This window comes from Populus euphratica, unplaced genomic scaffold, assembly GCF_000495115.2.
Source record: "Populus euphratica unplaced genomic scaffold, PopEup_1.0 scaffold1163.1, whole genome shotgun sequence".
In the NCBI taxonomy this organism is placed as follows: domain Eukaryota; kingdom Viridiplantae; phylum Streptophyta; class Magnoliopsida; order Malpighiales; family Salicaceae; genus Populus; species Populus euphratica.
This window is the reverse complement of record NW_011501020.1, coordinates 15,071-32,565: the sequence shown is the minus strand read 5'-3', so window position 1 is coordinate 32,565 and position 17,495 is coordinate 15,071. Positions and strand designations below refer to the sequence as shown.

The 17,495-nt window shown below is 33.6% G+C and overlaps 1 protein-coding gene and 1 long non-coding RNA gene across 2 annotated transcripts; both read right to left on the bottom strand.

Annotated features, from left to right (window-relative positions):
• Positions 1-14,123: 14,123 nt before the first annotated feature.
• LOC105117061 (ankyrin repeat-containing protein At3g12360-like) lies at positions 14,124-15,524 on the bottom strand. Its single transcript, XM_011014603.1, has 3 exons — positions 15,416-15,524; positions 14,502-14,986; positions 14,124-14,412 (listed from the first exon to the last, which is right to left on the bottom strand). The coding sequence occupies exons 2-3, from the start codon at positions 14,717-14,719 to the stop codon at positions 14,124-14,126; spliced, it is 507 nt and encodes a 168-aa protein (XP_011012905.1). The 5' UTR covers positions 14,720-14,986; positions 15,416-15,524.
• Positions 15,525-15,535: 11 nt separating this feature from the next.
• Positions 15,536-16,543, bottom strand: LOC105117060 (uncharacterized). Its single transcript, XR_840668.1, has 3 exons — positions 15,977-16,543; positions 15,733-15,881; positions 15,536-15,631 (listed from the first exon to the last, which is right to left on the bottom strand). It is a non-coding gene; the product is annotated as an uncharacterized LOC105117060 (long non-coding RNA).
• Between the last annotated feature and the right edge of the window lie 952 nt (positions 16,544-17,495).

The window sequence follows — 17,495 nt, the reverse complement described above, 5'->3', positions numbered from 1 at the left end:
ATTGAGCTATTAGTTGAAAATCATAAATCAACTAATAATGATATTGATGTTATTCCTGAACAGGATATGCAAGAAGTTCCAAATGAGCCACAATGGAGTAGGTCAACTAGACCTCACCAACCTTCCATCAGATATTCTCCTAATGAGTATGTGTTGGTTACTAATGGGGGAGAGCCAGAATGCTTTGATAAAACTATGTCATATGAGAAGAAAAGTGAGTGGTTGAAAGCAATTGAAAAGGAGATAAAATCCTTGCATGGAAACCAAACTTTTAAGTTAGTGAAGCTTCCCAAAGGTAAGAGAGCACTCAAGAACAAATTGGTGTTTAGGTTGAAAATTGATGAACATTGCTGGCAACCAAGGTACAAGGTAAAATTGGTTGTGAAAGGTTTCGGTCAGAAAAAGGGTATTGATTTTGAAGAAATTTTCTCACTAGTGGTCAAGATGTCTTCAATCCAAGTTGTGCTTGGCTTAGCTACTAGTTTAAATCTTGAAGTTGAACAACTTGATGTGAAAAATGCATTTCTCCATGGTTATTTAGATGAGGAGATCTATATGGAGCAACCTGAAAGGTTTGAAGCAAAAGGTAAAAAACAATTAGTTTGCAAGTCGAAAAATAGTTTATATGGGTTAAAGTAAGCTTCAAGACAATGATACAAGAAGTTTGATTCTTTCATAATGGATCATGGTTATAAGAGGACCACTTATTATCATTGTGTATTTATGAAAAGGTTTTAGATGGAAACTTTATTATTCTCTTGTTGTATATGGATGATATGTTGATTGTTGGCCATGATACTAAAAAGATTCAAATTCTAAAGGAAGAGTTAAACAAGTCTTTTATAATGAAGACTTAGGACCGACAAAATAGATTCTTGGCATGAAGATCACAGGTGAGAGAAAGAAGGAGAAACTATGGCTATCTTAGGAGAGATATGTTTAAATGGTACTTGAGAGATTTAACATGAACAACTCCAAAGCTGTTTGTCTTCCACTTGCAGACCACTTTAAACTAAGTTCTAAGTAGTGTCCTTCAAGTGATGAAGAAAGAGATGAGATGAAAAAGGTTCCTTATGCATCTGCAGTTGGTAGCTTGATGTATGTCATAGTTTGCACAAGGCTGGATATAGCTTATGCAATTGGTGTGGTTAGTCGCTTCCTCTCTAATTATGGTAAAGAACACTAGTCGACAGTGAAATGGATACTTAGGCATCTCAAAGGTACTTCTACTTTCAACATATGTTTTGGTAATAATAAACCTGTGTTGGATGGATACATAGATGCAAATATTATTGGTGATGTTGATTCTAGAAAGTCCACATTAGGATACTTGATAAAGTTTGCAGGGATAGCAGTTTCATGATAATCAAGGTTGCAAAAAAGTGTTGCATTATCCACTACAAAGACTGAATATATTACTCTTACTAAAGGGGGCAAAGAGTTGGTATGGATGAAAAAGTTCTTACATGAACTTGGCCTAGTTCAAAAGAACTTTGTATTGCACTATGAGAGTCAAAGTGCAATCCATCTCAGTAAGCATCCTACTTTTCACTCTCGATCAAAGTACATTAAGGGTAGATATCAATGGATTCAAGATGCTACAGAGATGAAATCAGTTATTGTTGAGATGATTCATACTAATAACAACGTGTCAGACATGATGACCAAACCTCCACTAAGAGATAAGTTTGAATTTTGCAGAAGGGAAGTAGGCTTGGTAGAGCCTCCTAAATTGAAGCTTACATGTTGATTGCCAATATAGTGAATTCCTCACATGGTGCGTGAGGGGGGGATTTATTATGTGTAATCCCGCACCATATGATGGTGGAACCACTACATTAATTGTCAATAGCTACCTCTTTAAATTAAATGGTCTATAAAGGTAGTAGTATTATTGAACAAAAGAGAAAATAGGAGAAAAGAGAAAAAGGGAGAAAGAAAGGAAGAAGAGGCAACAAAACAATCTGTCTTCTTTCCTTGATTTCGAGCTTATTCACCGTTGGATCGAGCTAAGATTTTCACAACAGCTTGTAGACACATTGCTCTTCATTCTTAACGGTTGGATAGAAGATTGGTGGTATGGAAGCTAGCCATTTTGACAGAAAATGGGGCTATTAATGTTGTGAGTTTTTCACAAATACTTCTTTTTTAATCTTGTTATATTCCAAGAATGAGTTGTTTTTGATGATATGTATGTTGTAACTCTTAGTTGAATCTAAGAAAGAACAGTTGTGAACCTCTTATTTGTTGATAGGGAAAATTTTTAGATGGATTACGGTCTCATAGTTTTTTCTAGCATCTGGTTTTTCATGTAAGAATCTTGGTGTTGATTTGTGTGATTGTTGTTTTATATTTGTTGATTAGTTGATCTTGATTTTGATTACACAAAGAGGGAAAAGAATTGGAACTTATAAATTGTGAATTGATCCTGCTAGATTGATATCCGGTTATTTATTCCTAGTTTTCCTAACATATTCGATCAAGAAATATGCATGTAGGCAATATTGCAAACTCTAATAATGAGCTTGAAGTAGGCATAGGTATACAATTGTAGATGAGTCTTTCACATATGCCCATGGGAAATCCACTCTCAAAACCAGCTGGCATTTTGTCCTCTAAGTTATGGAGCGATTCATCTAGTTCTAGCAATAGTAAAGCTGTTTTTGTTGGGATATTTTCATTAATGGGCAACAATTTTGCAGTTTACCCTAAGAAGTAGAGTTACCATTGTCAAAAAGCTACAATTGTAGTTGCACCAACCATTGACGAAAATGGTGCAACCCATGTGTTGCTACCATTTGTGCCATGATTTATGGCCTCTTATCTTGCCATTGATGCCTATAAATAGAGGCATAATCTGGAGAGTAAACTGAGAGAGAGTGTTGAGAGTGCATAGAAGAGAAGAAGAGAGAAAGAGGGAGTTGGCATGGGCAATAACCTTCCTGCAATGTGCAGCAATGTATGTGAATGAAAGTTGAGTTAGAGTGGATACAATTCTCCTCCTCCATATGTTTGTTTTGTATCCTTCTCTATCTCTAATAATATCGACTCTCCCGTTAATGTAGGCAATTTTCCGAACCATATTAAATATTGTGTCAGTATGATTACCCTTCTATGAGCAATTATCAGTATATCACTGGTCCGAAATCCTCAACAATTTCTGCATTCAAGAAATTAGGAATAGAAAAATTACACAATGTCTTATATATATGTGTATACTTTTTAAAATTGAGAATTATATAAAGAGAGGAATAATTATTACCAAAGTGTTGCCCTATGATAGCAGCGCCAAGGATGGACAGGCCATCGTTCCATCGCTTGAGGTATGAAAATATGCAGCCATTACAATCCACGCATTTTTCTGGTTTCGATGCTATTAAAAACTACACTATTTTTGCCTCACCAAATGCAGCAGCTGTAAACAATGGGGTTTCACCGAGCTCATCTGGAATGGAAATAAGGTCTGGACGACGTTCAACCAAGAGGACAACGACATCATAATTCTCGTAGATGGTTGCCTCGTGAAGAACCGTATTTCCAAATTTGTTTCGTGTCTCGGTTAAAAATTCTACTACCTCTATGATTTCAAGTAAATCTTTAAGTGGTCGCTCTGTGTTGCTGTGTACACCTAGATGAAATTCAGTATCCAAAGAGAGAGCAACTGGAGAGTACAAAAATGCGAAATGTTCCTGATATTAGTCAATCATCCTTTTCCAGTCTCCATTCATGGCTGCTATATAAGGTATCTCACTTATTGGAAGAGAACGCATATTTGCTCTGTACATAAAATTATGCAAGCAACTATGCGTTCACTTATTGGAAGAGGACGCATATTTGCTCTGTATATAAAATTATGCAAGCAACTATGCGTTCACTTATTGGAAGAGAACGCATATTTGCTCTGTACATAAAATTATGCAAGCAACTATTGTTAATGAACAATCTCACCTCAAAGATAATTGAAAGCTGAAATCCTAAGGAACTTCATATTACCTCATAGTATTGATCATTAATATAATGGAAAACAAAATTAGGAAGTAAACACTCAAATAGAAGTGCAAGTATTGTTGGGAAATCCGACTGGTAATTTATTGATATTTGCTCATAGAAGGCCAAGCATACTGACACAATATTTAACGTGGTTCGACAAATCACCTACTGTCGCTATACGACGTCGGGCGACGGCTCCACTCCTTTTTTGTTTGTTTTTTTTAAAACAAAAAAAAAAGAATAATTTAGTTTTTATTTGATTGGGGGAAATAACGATTTTATTGGAGTCGCCATCTAGTAATTTGAGGGAACTAGAAATCCAAAATTAGACACTGGTCCTAGAGATTCGGGTACTGGGTTAGTTATGATTAAGGGAAGGTAGACACCACCCTTAAAACATCCTTTCAGAAAAATGTTACCTTTACTTGTGTGTTTTTCTTATTTGATTCAAATGCTATTATATTTTGAGCTTATTTGTAAATTTTTAACATGGTTAACGTCGGTCTCTAAAAATAGGAGACACGTTAAAAATGACATCAGTCCCTAAAATTAGGAGACTTTGTCTAAAATATCGACATTTATCCCTATAAAGGAGAGTTACGTCTGATTTACCAAATAAATAATAATGGACATAATCCATAGTTGGTATTTAAATTTTTGACATCGGTCCTTTTCTATAAATAAAAGAGACGTGTCGACAAATAATATTTATTTTATAAAATAAAAATTATTTTGATATCATTGATAAAGAGATATATTAATTCTTGAAAATTGGGTTTTTGACCCATGAACAGTGATATGATAAAATGGGTGTTGAACCCGCGTCCTTATTTATTTTGGTTTATTTTTTGTTTTTTTTTTCACATGCAAAAATTTACAATTATTTATATATAAAAATATCAAAAAATACCATAAAATATCATAGAAAATTACCTGAGTACCCCTGTATAGGCAAAAGACTGAAATACCCTCGGATTTGTCAAAAATTTATGAAAATGCCACTGGCGGCGCATGTGGCTCACGCGCGGTTACTGTTGACGGTGGCAAAATTTTCCGGTGAGCTTCCGGCCAAACGATGGTCGATTCTGGTAGATCTGAGGATGAGGATTCTGATGGCGGTGGTCTCGTTGGCCGTTGATGGCTGAGGAGGGAGAATCAACGACTTGAAGGTCGATTGGCCGATGACGGTCGCGGCCTTTTTCCGGCCAAAATCGCGGGTGAAAAGTGTAAAACGACTGGGGTTTTGCTTCAGAGGAGGCGATTCACGTTTCTGTGGTGGTTTCGCGGCTTGAAACGGCCGGAAATGGGAGATCGGCGGAGAGAGAGAGAATCGCCGGCTACGGTGTGGACGCGTGTATAGTGCGCTCGTGCGTCTGAAGGTTGTGAACCGTTGGATCTCGGATGAACACATCGTGCGGCTGTGATTCGTTTGATCTTCAAGTTAATCGGACGGTCAGGATTGAATGGGCTACGATCTGGTGTGGCGCGGTGTACCGAGTGCTTGGTACACCTGCTGACGTGGCACAACCAGATCAAAGGACAGATTATTTGAAAGGCTGAGATTGATTTGGGTTTTAATCTGGTGTGGTAAAGCCTATTGTATCCTAAGAAATCAAAGGCTCAGATCTAAATACTATTAGATCTAACGGTTGAGATATTTTTGGTATTTTTCAATTTATTAAAAAAAAATTTAATATCTTACTAGGGTGCATAAAATATAAGAAAAATGAATAGTATCCAAATAGTAACACAAACAGTAATACTCGAATTCTGAATTGAGATTCAGAATGAATATTTTATCTTTTTTCTCCCCCTTGTGTCTTGAATTCATTGGCTATTTATAGCCAATGAATTCAGACAACAATTCACGGATTGTTAAAATTTTCAACTTTCACCGATTACTATTTGTCTTATTATATATAATAATACTAAATAATAATAATAATATTTATTTATAGGGGTAAAAATTAAAAATTCAACTCAGTATTATAAAAGTTTTTCATCCGCTAAAAATCAATTTTAATTTACAAAAAAAACTTTTTTATACGGGTATCAACTCGGTGGACCGGATTTTTTTGACCAAAAATACCAGTTTTGACCCGAAATAGTCCGAAACTCATTTTTTATCGCGGTCGACATGGTGGGACCCGTATTAACCCGGTGGACTCAGTTTTGACTGAAAATGACGGTTTTGACCCGAAACAGCCCGAAACTCATTTTTCATCCCGGTCGACATGGTGGGACCCGTATTGACCTGGTGGACTCGGTTTTGAGCGAAAATGACGGTTTTGACCCGAAACAGCCCGAAACTCATTTTTCATCCCGGTCGACATGGTGGGACCCGTATTGACCTGGTGGACTCGGTTTTGACCGAAAATGACGGTTTTGACCCGAAACAGCCCGAAACTCATTTTTCATCCCGGTCGATATGGTGGGACCCGTATTGACCCGGTGGACTCGGTTTTAACTGAAAATGACAGTTTTGACCCTAAACAGCCCGAAACTCATTTTTCATCCCGGTCGACATGGTGGGACCCGTATTGACACAGTGGACTCAGTTTTGACCGAAAATGACGGTTTTGACCCAAAACAGCCCGAAACTCATTTTTCATCCCGGTCGACATGGTGGGACCCGTATTGACCCGGTGGACTCGGTTTTGACCCAAAACAGCCCGAAACTCATTTTTCATCCCGGTCGACATGGTGGGACCCGTATTGACCCGGTGGACTCGGTTTTAACTGAAAATGACAGTTTTGACCCGAAACAGCCCGAAACTCATTTTTCATCGCGGTCAACATGGTGGGACCCGTATTGACCCGGTGGACTCGGTTTTAACTGAAAATAACAGTTTTGACCCAAAACTCATTTTTCATCGCGGTCGACATGGTGGGACCCGTATTGACCCGATGGACTCGGTTTTGACAGAAAATGACGGTTTTGACCCGAAACGTCCTGGAACTCATTTTTCATCCCGGTCGACATCGTTTAACCCGTATTGACCTTGGTGGACTCGGTTTTGACAGAAAATGATGGTTGACTCGAGAAAATATATTTTCAACTCTTTTTTTCTCTTTTTTTTCTCTTTTTTTTATTTATTATATATTTTTTTATCATGAATAATAACATTGAAAAAAAATTTAGTGAATCCAAAATTGGGTTACAACACCTACATTCACGAGAGAGTTAATATTATTAGAAATAGAGAAAGAACATAAAATAAATACATAGGGGAGGAGGATTACACCCACTCACACTCAACTCCCAGCTCACTGCTACAATGGCAATAGGGCTGCTGTCCTTGGTAGCCTCTCTTTCTCTCTTATTCTCTTACACACACTTACCACCCTCTCTCTCTCTCTCTCTCTCTCTCTCTCTCTTTCTTGGCTCTTTTGGTGCCTATTTATAGGCAAAATGATATTACTAACTCTAGCTCATCTTCATTAGTAATGGTTGCCAAACTTTGACATTTGAAAAGGTTGCATATGGTTGGTGGAGCTCTTTTTGACATTTGCAATTACCATTAACAACTCACCATTGTAGCCTTTGACAATGAGTAACCTTACTTCTGAGGGTTGAGCTATAGATACTGCCACATAACTGACAATATCCCAACAAGTATATCATGCACATACATACCAATTACCAATGGAAATGATCGAAATGCTCCTCTACCAAGCTCTTAGTTATATCAATGTCAACATGAGAACTTGTTTCCAGAGAGATGACTACGAAGAAACAACCTAGCTTGTAGTTTTTCCTTCTTAAACCGTTTGAGAAACCTATAAAAAATGGTTCCTTGTTGGAGAAAAAAGGAGTAAATTAGTATCTGTGTTTTGCTTATTTAGTTTATAAAGTGAAACTATTATGAGAATATATATAATCAAGCTAAAGTTTTATTTATTTCCTTCATAGGATTAATGTAGTAAACAAAACCTATCGTATGTTCATGTGTTGATGTAACGCTAGCACCAGGTCCTTGCATGTATATATCTCCTTTGATGAACTGTGATTTGATTGAATTTAGCATCGTTATGCAAGAATCATTTCAATCCAAGTATCAATATTAACCTTTTAACACAGGGGACTTACACACAAAATTCAAATATATTTATTCTTTATTTATTATCTAACAGTAAAGATAATAGTGGGTCGATCTTTATAGGTTGGTTTCAGTTTGAATATTTAAATATTAATATATTATTCATCAATTATTAGATATTGATTCAGATATAAATTAAATTATTTATTATTAACCAGAAAACAAAAAGTAATATATATGTGTGTGTAAATTATTTTAATGTTAGGGTATACATTATACATTATTATATTTCATCACACAAACACACACACTTAAGGTTCATATTCATCAATTTCAAGTCAAATTTGTGAGATTTGAATTTCTAATTATTTAATCAGGTTTCTCATAACATATTAAATTAAATTATTGAAATGGGTTCATTTAAAAAAAAACTTAAATTTTATAATGTTTAGTCCATTCAACATTTTTATATTCTCTCAATTGAAATTAGTTATCTTATATTTTTTCTAGTTTAATTAAAAAAATATATAAATTACAAGATTTGAACTCTTTACAGTATAGTTATTATAATTCTATATCATATTAAATCATTATTTTAATTTAAAATTTTAATTTATTAAACAGAGTTTCAAAAATGATTTTATATCAACTTTTTAATATTTCACACTATCAGTGTTCATATTATCTTTTATTTTTTAAAATAATTAATAATAGTTTGTATTGATCTCTTAAAATATATACACTTTTCTTTTTTGGTGAATTAATGATGATGAGCTCTTCCTATGTAGGAATATTTTGTTCGACATTAATAGCTGAATTAATCCGTTTCGGAAGTATATATTATTACTCTGTTTTTTATAGCTTATGAACTTACTTAATTGATTATTATAAAAATAAATATATTAAGATTAGATTTAGGTCAGATTTTTTTTCTTAGTTTATTAAATATAAAAAAATGATTTGCATTTGTTAAACCATAATATTACACCTTGAAATCGAGATTCACATTCTTGCTTCTAAAGTAGGCAAGGGGAAAAGAAGAAGGTAAATTATTACTGGTTTCCCCTTTTCCTTTCGGAATAGTCCTACTTTAATTGTTCTCACTTGCTTTCTCGTACATAGTTACAATTATTACACTATAATATGAGATGTGCTCATTTGCTTGTTCATACATAGTTACAATTATATTACACTTTAACTTTAAAAAGCATAGAATATAAAATTGTGTTCCACGTTCATGATAAATATATTTCCAACAAGCCGAAGGGTAATCCCCCTGCCTTGAAACATGGCATCAAAGGCATTAAAGTTTCAGAGAAGAAACTACGTCCTTGAACATGGCAGGCCGGGAATAATGCTTGCAGTCTAAGTGTATTTTTAAAACCCAGTCTTTGAACTTTCTTCTTGGAAAAGAACATGTATTATTAGTGGAGGAATGGGTGATCATCAATTCTATCTAGTGCTTTTTACAGAGGATAAACCATTGGTTTGCCATGGTTGTGCATTGAGTGCAAGCCTTTGAGGCATGTGTCATGCAACTATGGAGACATAGAGAATAGGTGCAAAAGATATGTCAGCACACCAGTTAGTGTTATTTTTGAATTGTTTTTTTTTCCTAATAGGTTGCTTTCAAAATAGAGATCACAACATTTTAAATAAGTTTTAAATTGAAATTTAAAAATAAAAATAATAAGAATTGTAATTCAAATAAAAAATAGCATAAACACAGATATCATGCTAAAGATTTTAAAATTAATTAGGAAAATAATAAAACTGAATAAGTTAAATAGGTTTTAAATTGAGCTTTGGTGGTTATATCCGGCTGACACTATAAAAACCAAAATCTTATAAAATTATTTAAAATATGTTAAATAATTAAGTAAAAAATTATGGATATTTTCATCTGATAAATTATTTGGCGGCACGATCTTATCTCTTTTTAGGTTAGGACTTGCCCATATTTTATATGCTACCCATATAATCTAAATATAGTAAATCTATTGTATTAAGACCCTTGCAATACCTAGTAGAGCCGTGGAATACAATACATAGGCCCCCCTCAAGCTGATTGAGAAAACGAACTTGTAGGTGATTGAGAAAATCGATGGGAGATATCCATTAAAATAATAATAATAACCATAAACTTACACCCAATTTTACTACAAGTAACCGATTGAAGCAAGATTTTAGCCCTAACTTCATACCAATCTATTACAAAATATATCTAATATAAATTATCAAAAATCATCTTAATCCAAAAATTTAAATTATTAAATGAGACACTACACTATTAAATAATTTTACCAATGGATTAATTCCATTGATGCAAGACACACAATTCATTGATAACATTTTTACTTACAGCATTACTAACGAAATTAGTTTGTTGAAATATTGATTGTCAGTAATTTTCATTTTCATCACTACTTTTGTTGGCAAAAAAAAAAAAACAAGCATCAACAGCCTTATAGACAGGGGAAGCATGCCATAAAAAATTCTCGCTAGAACTTTACCAATGAACTTATTCTGTCTATATTTCCAACGATACATCACCAATGGAACCAACGGCCATTCCATCAGTGATTGTGGCATGGACAATAAATGTTTCAGAATTCTCAGTAAAATACTAATAGCTACAGTCCATTGATATTGTCAATAATAAATTGCCAACAGATACATTCCATCGATGATTGTGACATGAATAGTAAATTTTTTTAAGTCTTTGTCTAATACTAACAGACCTATTCCATCTTTAAGGCCGTCAACATTTATTTTAAAAAATTATTTAGAATAAATAAATTTTTTCAAATGTTAGATTGATTAATAGTAAAAAAAAATAAATAACCAAATAAAATTATATTAAACATTAAAAATATAAAAATAATTTTAATAATATTCATCCAAATATTCATTATAAATTTAATGTCTTTCAAAAACAAAATTAAATTCAAATAATGGTGGAGCTGAAGGAGGAGGAGACTGGTTGTTTTCAAGACAGTATAGTCAAAAAGGGGATGCACATATATCTTCATCCATCCTTGATCTAATGTCCATGAACTCCTTAGACATGGTGCTCAATACTGATGGAGAGCTCCCAATAGTTGAGACATGACAGGTTGCTAGTAAGTTTTCGGCTGTAGTGTTAGAGAGCCCATAAACCTAATTTTTATTGGGTCTACCAGACAATTCTACCTCCATCCATAAATTCTGATCAAAATCCGGATGGGTCGAAGGATTGTCCACATTTCTCTCCCTCAACCGGCTATTATAGGTCTTCTAAATTTTTTTAAAGAAATTATCATATTCAATTCAAGAAAATAATATCTTACAAAATAAAATGATTAAACAAACATACCGTAAAGTTTTGAGCAAGGTTGTCCATGAACTGTTGCACCCTCTTTTGGTGATCTTGATTCCACATGTGCATTTCTACAACAAAAACTCCATTGGACTCTGCTCACATTAACGAGACATAACATATAAGGAAAAATAGGTTGCAAGTTAAATATATTTATAACCAATAAAAAATTAATTAAAGATATATTTTATTTAAATTAATTTTACAATTCGATTTTAAAATTATATACTTGAGTTAGGATTCGTTTCTTGTGTTGCCTCTTTTACCTACCATATTCTTGGGAAGGCTTTTATTTTTTGTTAGATCCTATTTTACTCCAATGAATAGATGCTTTAACATGGCTTTCTATTTTGATTTTGTAAATGTTTTAATTGATATAAATATTTTTCAAGAACAAAAATTTTAAAATACTTGGTTTTGTTTTTCAATGTATGCATCAAAACAGTTCCTAAAATAATTCCTCCATCTCAAAATGTGGTTCGATTTTACTCATCAACTAGGATAATTATTAAAAAAATCCACCCATTCACCTTAGTTTCTATTAGGTACAAGTTAAATTGTCCTCTTTAATTATAGGATTTAAATTTCTAACCACTTAATTATTAAAATATTATATTATATTATATTAAATAATTACCTCAATTTAAGTTGTTATATAACAATTTATATCAACTTTTAAATATTCCATACTATTTATATCAACTTTTCTTTTCGGTGACTTCTTGCTCGGATGAGCTTCACCTTTATAGGGATACTTTCTGAAAATATATTCCCCATCAGGGATGATTGCTTTCAAAAAAGAATTCATTTCTACTATGCCAGATAATCTATACTATTAATTCTATAAAAGAGTCCTTGCCATACGTTCTGCTAGAACTTTTCTTTGATCAATCATTTCCACTAACGAAACAAATCATCCAACGAATGAGGCATGCACCGTGAAAGTCCATCCTATCAGCACCCGTCTTACCTTTCCATCTTCTTTTTTTAATAATTGAATAATACTTTGTGTCGATCTCTTAATATCCACCTTTTCTTTTCGGTGACGTTTTGCTCTAATGAGCTGCTCCTCTTTTATAGGGATATTTTCTTAGTAGCTGAATTAATCCGTTTTCAGAGGTATATATTATTACTCTGCTTTTTATAGCTTAAGAACTTGATTGATTGATCACTATAAAAATAAATATATTAAGATTAGATTTATGTCAGATTTTTTTTTTCCCATAAGCTGCTGTACCTGAAAGAAACATAATCAAAATGAACATGCGTTCAAATTAAGGAAAAAAATTGCACTGCCACTAAAGTTACGAAAAGGTAAGTTTTCATAATTATATCCAAGATCAGAAAGTTTACAGATTACATTTACTATGTAATCTGTAACATTTTTTCAGCGTCAGTTTCTTTGCAGCAACCTGCAACAAGATAAAAGAGGGTAAGAGGATGTATATGGGAAGCTTAATTTTCTACAATGAACATAACTGAACTGCAGAAATTAAAAAAATGATTTCGCCCAAGAGCTCCCACACACAATGTCAACTTTCCCAGATGAGCTTGAGCATTAATTACAAAAGGGATCAATTTGGAAGAGTCAACTAACAAAAAATGGGGATCATAATTAGATGCAACAAAGAAAGAAAACAAGTTACTTCAAACTTGACAAAAGTACAAAGCAGTGACCAACAATGGAACCAGGTTTGCTCTTTTCCTTTTCGTTAGGTGGAACTGGATTAGAAGCAGGGCATATCCAATGCTAGTAGGTCGGGCCCATGATCTCCGAAACACAAGCCCGATATGAGCCCCGTGTTCGAATACTCCACTGGATCAATGGTCTTTGATAGTAACCCTTGAGTGGGCTGCTCAGTAGCGAGCAAACCCAGGCCCAAATTATCTCGGTCATATTATTATTTTTTTTTTTAATTTTCGTTTTCTAATAAGAAAAAAAATGAGGTTGCCGACAGTGAAAAGTATTTGCTCCATTTCATTTCATTTTTGAGTTCAAAATTTGGAGTCAACACCCAAGATAACTTTAGAGTCAACATCCTAGATAATTTAAAAATTTTATAAACATTAAATTCTTCTTTATCTTTGTAATTTTATCATTAAAAAAATCCATTTAAAAAAAAAACAAACACACATTCACTTTTATTATGTCTTACAAATATACCCATGATTACATGTTACACCAAAAATATAAAATAATTAAATTAATATAACTCAAAACTCTATAATACTCAAAACACTTGAAAACAAAATAAAAAAATCAACTCAAATAAATTTGCAACAAATAAATAACAAGAAAAAATAAATTCAACTAAAAAAATTCATATGAAAAAAAATAAAGTTGCAATTACTAAAAATTTTAAAATCCTATAAATAAATCAACTAAAAATTGATTTCATATGGAAAAAAAAATCCTACAACATTCATACAATCATTAAGAACAAAACAATAAAAAAAAATATAGTGAAAACAAAAATAATAAAAAAAAAGAAAAAAAATCTTACCTTAATTTAATTGCAAGTGAAGCTAAGAAGAGGAAAAAAATCATAAAGTATATTAATTAAAAAAACTAATAAGAAAAAAGAAGAAGAAAAATATATACTTGAGCATGGAGAAAAATAGAAGGAGTTAAGAAAAAAAGAAAAGAGAAAAGAAGAGAAAGAAATGGATATTAATATTTTTTATATATGAAAAAAAAGAAGAAAGCAGCCTTGTTTGTTTTGAAATTGGGGATTCTAGCTTGCTAAGGAGACAACATCAGAGACAGTGAAAATCAGAAAATAGGGAGAGTTGATGAAGTTGGGCTTGCCATTTTCATCGGAACCACCGGGCACAGTATAGGCAGCAGCAAAGACAACAGTAGCAACAAGTGCAGCTACAGTTGAACAAGACTGAGATGTTTCCTTGATCCATTTTTGTGCCTTTTTCAGTTGTTCCTTGTGCGAAATTTCGAAGCACTCTCTTGCAGTTTTTCCATCGTCGTTCAGGAGCGGGACATAATGATCAGGAATTACCTCTTGCACTTATTGGGAAATAAATATGAAAGTTTTAAAAAGGAATTTTTTTACCTTAATTGGATCGTTACTCTTATACAAGATGGATGAAAAGGGCTCACCTCAAACCATTGCAACTCCTCCTGAAGTTGTAGTGCAGGCCCAGGCTTGGTTACTCCACTGTTTTGGTTTACATCGGCAACATGGTGCAACAATGAGTTGCTGCTATTATCAACAACTCGACGAAGTCTAGCGAACGGTATTTCCTGTTGCTTCACAAAATCGAAGATCTTTTTCTGGCGATACATGACGGCCACATCCAAAATGTTCCGATTCATTTCACCGCGCTGGTCAATAGCTTGAGGATGTAGTCTTATTATCAGCTTCACAATCTTTTCTGTTCCCCTTCTAGTTGCAGTAAAAAATGGGATCTCCTTTTAAGTAGTCAATGATGACATCGTTACAGAAGTTTGTGCTGGTAGACGTTAGGTTTCGGAAGTTTGTACTTCTTTCAATGACTTATCTTCTTTTATTAGATCTTTCGGCGAATCTCAAAGCAAATACATGCTTTCTTTTCTGCTCCCAGATTCCTTTTAGCCAACATACTAAATCATGATCGTGCGAAAGGGAATGAAATTAAACATGGATGAGAGCTAGACATTATTATGAAATGGAAGGAAATGTTAATAATGATAGTAAAAGGTGAAAACTAAATTTAGTGGAAGCATCTAAAAATAGGATGTGAACCAAAACCACTTTATAACATCGAATCACATTTTTTCAAGTATAAGATTACGTCAGCAAAACGTTTAAACTCCTGCTATCATAAAAATAATTTTATATTAATTCACTAATACACCTTTTTAAGCGACAATTGGTATTGAAAATTTGGTAGAACTACTCTGCTTGTGTAGCCCGTGACCACTGAAATTTAAAATTCTTATGATTATCCTTAATGTTGACATGAATGAAATGTGTTTCATTGCATTGGAGAACTTGATCTACTCTCGATTATAAAGGTAGCTTAATAATACCTTTAGGGATCTTTAAATAGTTGAGTAGGCCGCCTCTTTGATTCCTATCCGAGACACTCCCCAGATCTTCCGAGTTCCTCCCCCGACCGCTCTCAAGATCTCTCTTCTTTGCCACTTCCGAGTTCCTCCCCCGACCTCTCTCAAGATCTCTCTTCCTTGCCAGACACCAACTTTTTACCTTTGATTTTACCTCGTGGTGACGTTTAACAGGAAGGCCTGCAACATAATTTAGAGTTCAAATTATATACATATAGGTATTCAAACAAGAACTGTAGGCAATAATGAAAGGTCTAATAATGTGGTTGGAGGAGGCATACAACGGTAGATGAGTCTTTGAAATATGCCATGGGAAATCCACTCTCAAAAGTAGCTGGCATTTCCGCTAGAAGTTGAAGAGTAGATATTTGATTTTTGTCCTTCAAGCTGGCGAGCGATTTATCCAGTTCTAGCAACAGTAAAGCTGTCTCTGCATTCATGAAATTGGGAAGACAAAAATTATACAATATCTTATACATGTATACTTTTTAAATTTGAAAATTCAATAAAGAGAAGAATTGTTACCAAATTTTTGCCCTATGATAACAGCGCTAAGGATGGACAGGTTATCTACCGTTCTCTGGCGGTGAATTGGTTATAGGAGGCCATCATCATCCACGCATTGTCCTGGTTTGGATCGGATTAAAAACTCCTCTATTTCTGTCTCAGCAAATTCAGCAGCTGTAAACAATGGGGTTTCACCGAACCCATTTGGAACCAAAAGCAGCTCTGGAAAACGTTCTACCAAGAACCTTACAGCCTTATAATTGCCATAGAAGGTTGCCTCGTGAAGAGCCGTATTTCCAAATTTGTTTGTTTTCTTGAGAAATTCAGTCTCAGTTAAAGGTAATTCTCCTTTCTTCATGATTTCAAGTAAAACTTTAAGTGGGTGCTCTGTTTTACTGTACACAGCTAGATGAAGTACAGTATCATTAGAGGGCGTAACTGGACAGCGGATTTTATCGAAATGTTCCTGACAGTACTTAATCATGCATTTTATCAAAAGGTACTTTCATGGCTGCTCCATAAGGTGCATCGTGTTCTATCTCAGATGCTATCTACATAAAATCATGTAAGTAACTATTGTTAATGAACAGTCTCAACTCAAAGCTAAATACACTGATAAGTGAAATCCTAAGCAAGTTTATATTAACTCACAATACCGATCATTATTATAATGGAAAACAAATTTATCACTCAAAGAGAACTGCAATTATATCATGCACGTACATACCTTTTAGTAATGGAAATGTGTTGACAGATAATGTCAAGTTTTTGGCGTCGTTGTCGGGGAGATAAGTTTTGTATAAATTATAATATTTATTTTATTTTCTCTCTTCACTTTTCTTGTATATAACTTTGTTTCTTTTCTCTTGTTTTTTTTTCTTTTGTTTTCTTTTTCCTTTTATTCTATTCCTACACTTTACGTAAGTGTGGTTCTGGCCTAGTGGTGGAAGGGGCTTGTCCCCTTCCTTCGTATCTGGATTCGAATCTTACTATGCACACCTGTTACTCCCGCGGTGCCTTACCTGCTCACTGGGCTTGCAGGATGTTCAGTGGGCCGTGTGGATTAATCGTGGTGCGCGTAAGCTGGCCCGGACACCCCACGTAAATCAAAAAAAAAAAAAAAAGAAACCCATCTTTTACCACTAGATTGTGATTAAGTACACGATTTCTGTTTCTGTTTTTATTTTTTTAAAAGTGTTTTAGACTTGAAAAAATAAAAATTTAATATTTTTTAATGATTTTAATGTGCTAATATTAAAAATAAAAAAAATTAAATATATTTTTAAATTAAAAAATTACCTTTGAAAAACATACATAATTTCAAACACCCTAAAATATACGTGCTGCTGCACACAATTTCAGAAAAATACAAGTTACATGACCCTTGTAATGTCGTAAGTTAATTTTTTATATAAAAATATTAAAAAAAGTTACGATCTAAAAATATTAGGTATTTTTATAAAATTATAATAAAAAGTCTTGGGTTTTGTTGCAACACCTCACCTAAGAGTAATATTTGTACTATTAATAATAACAT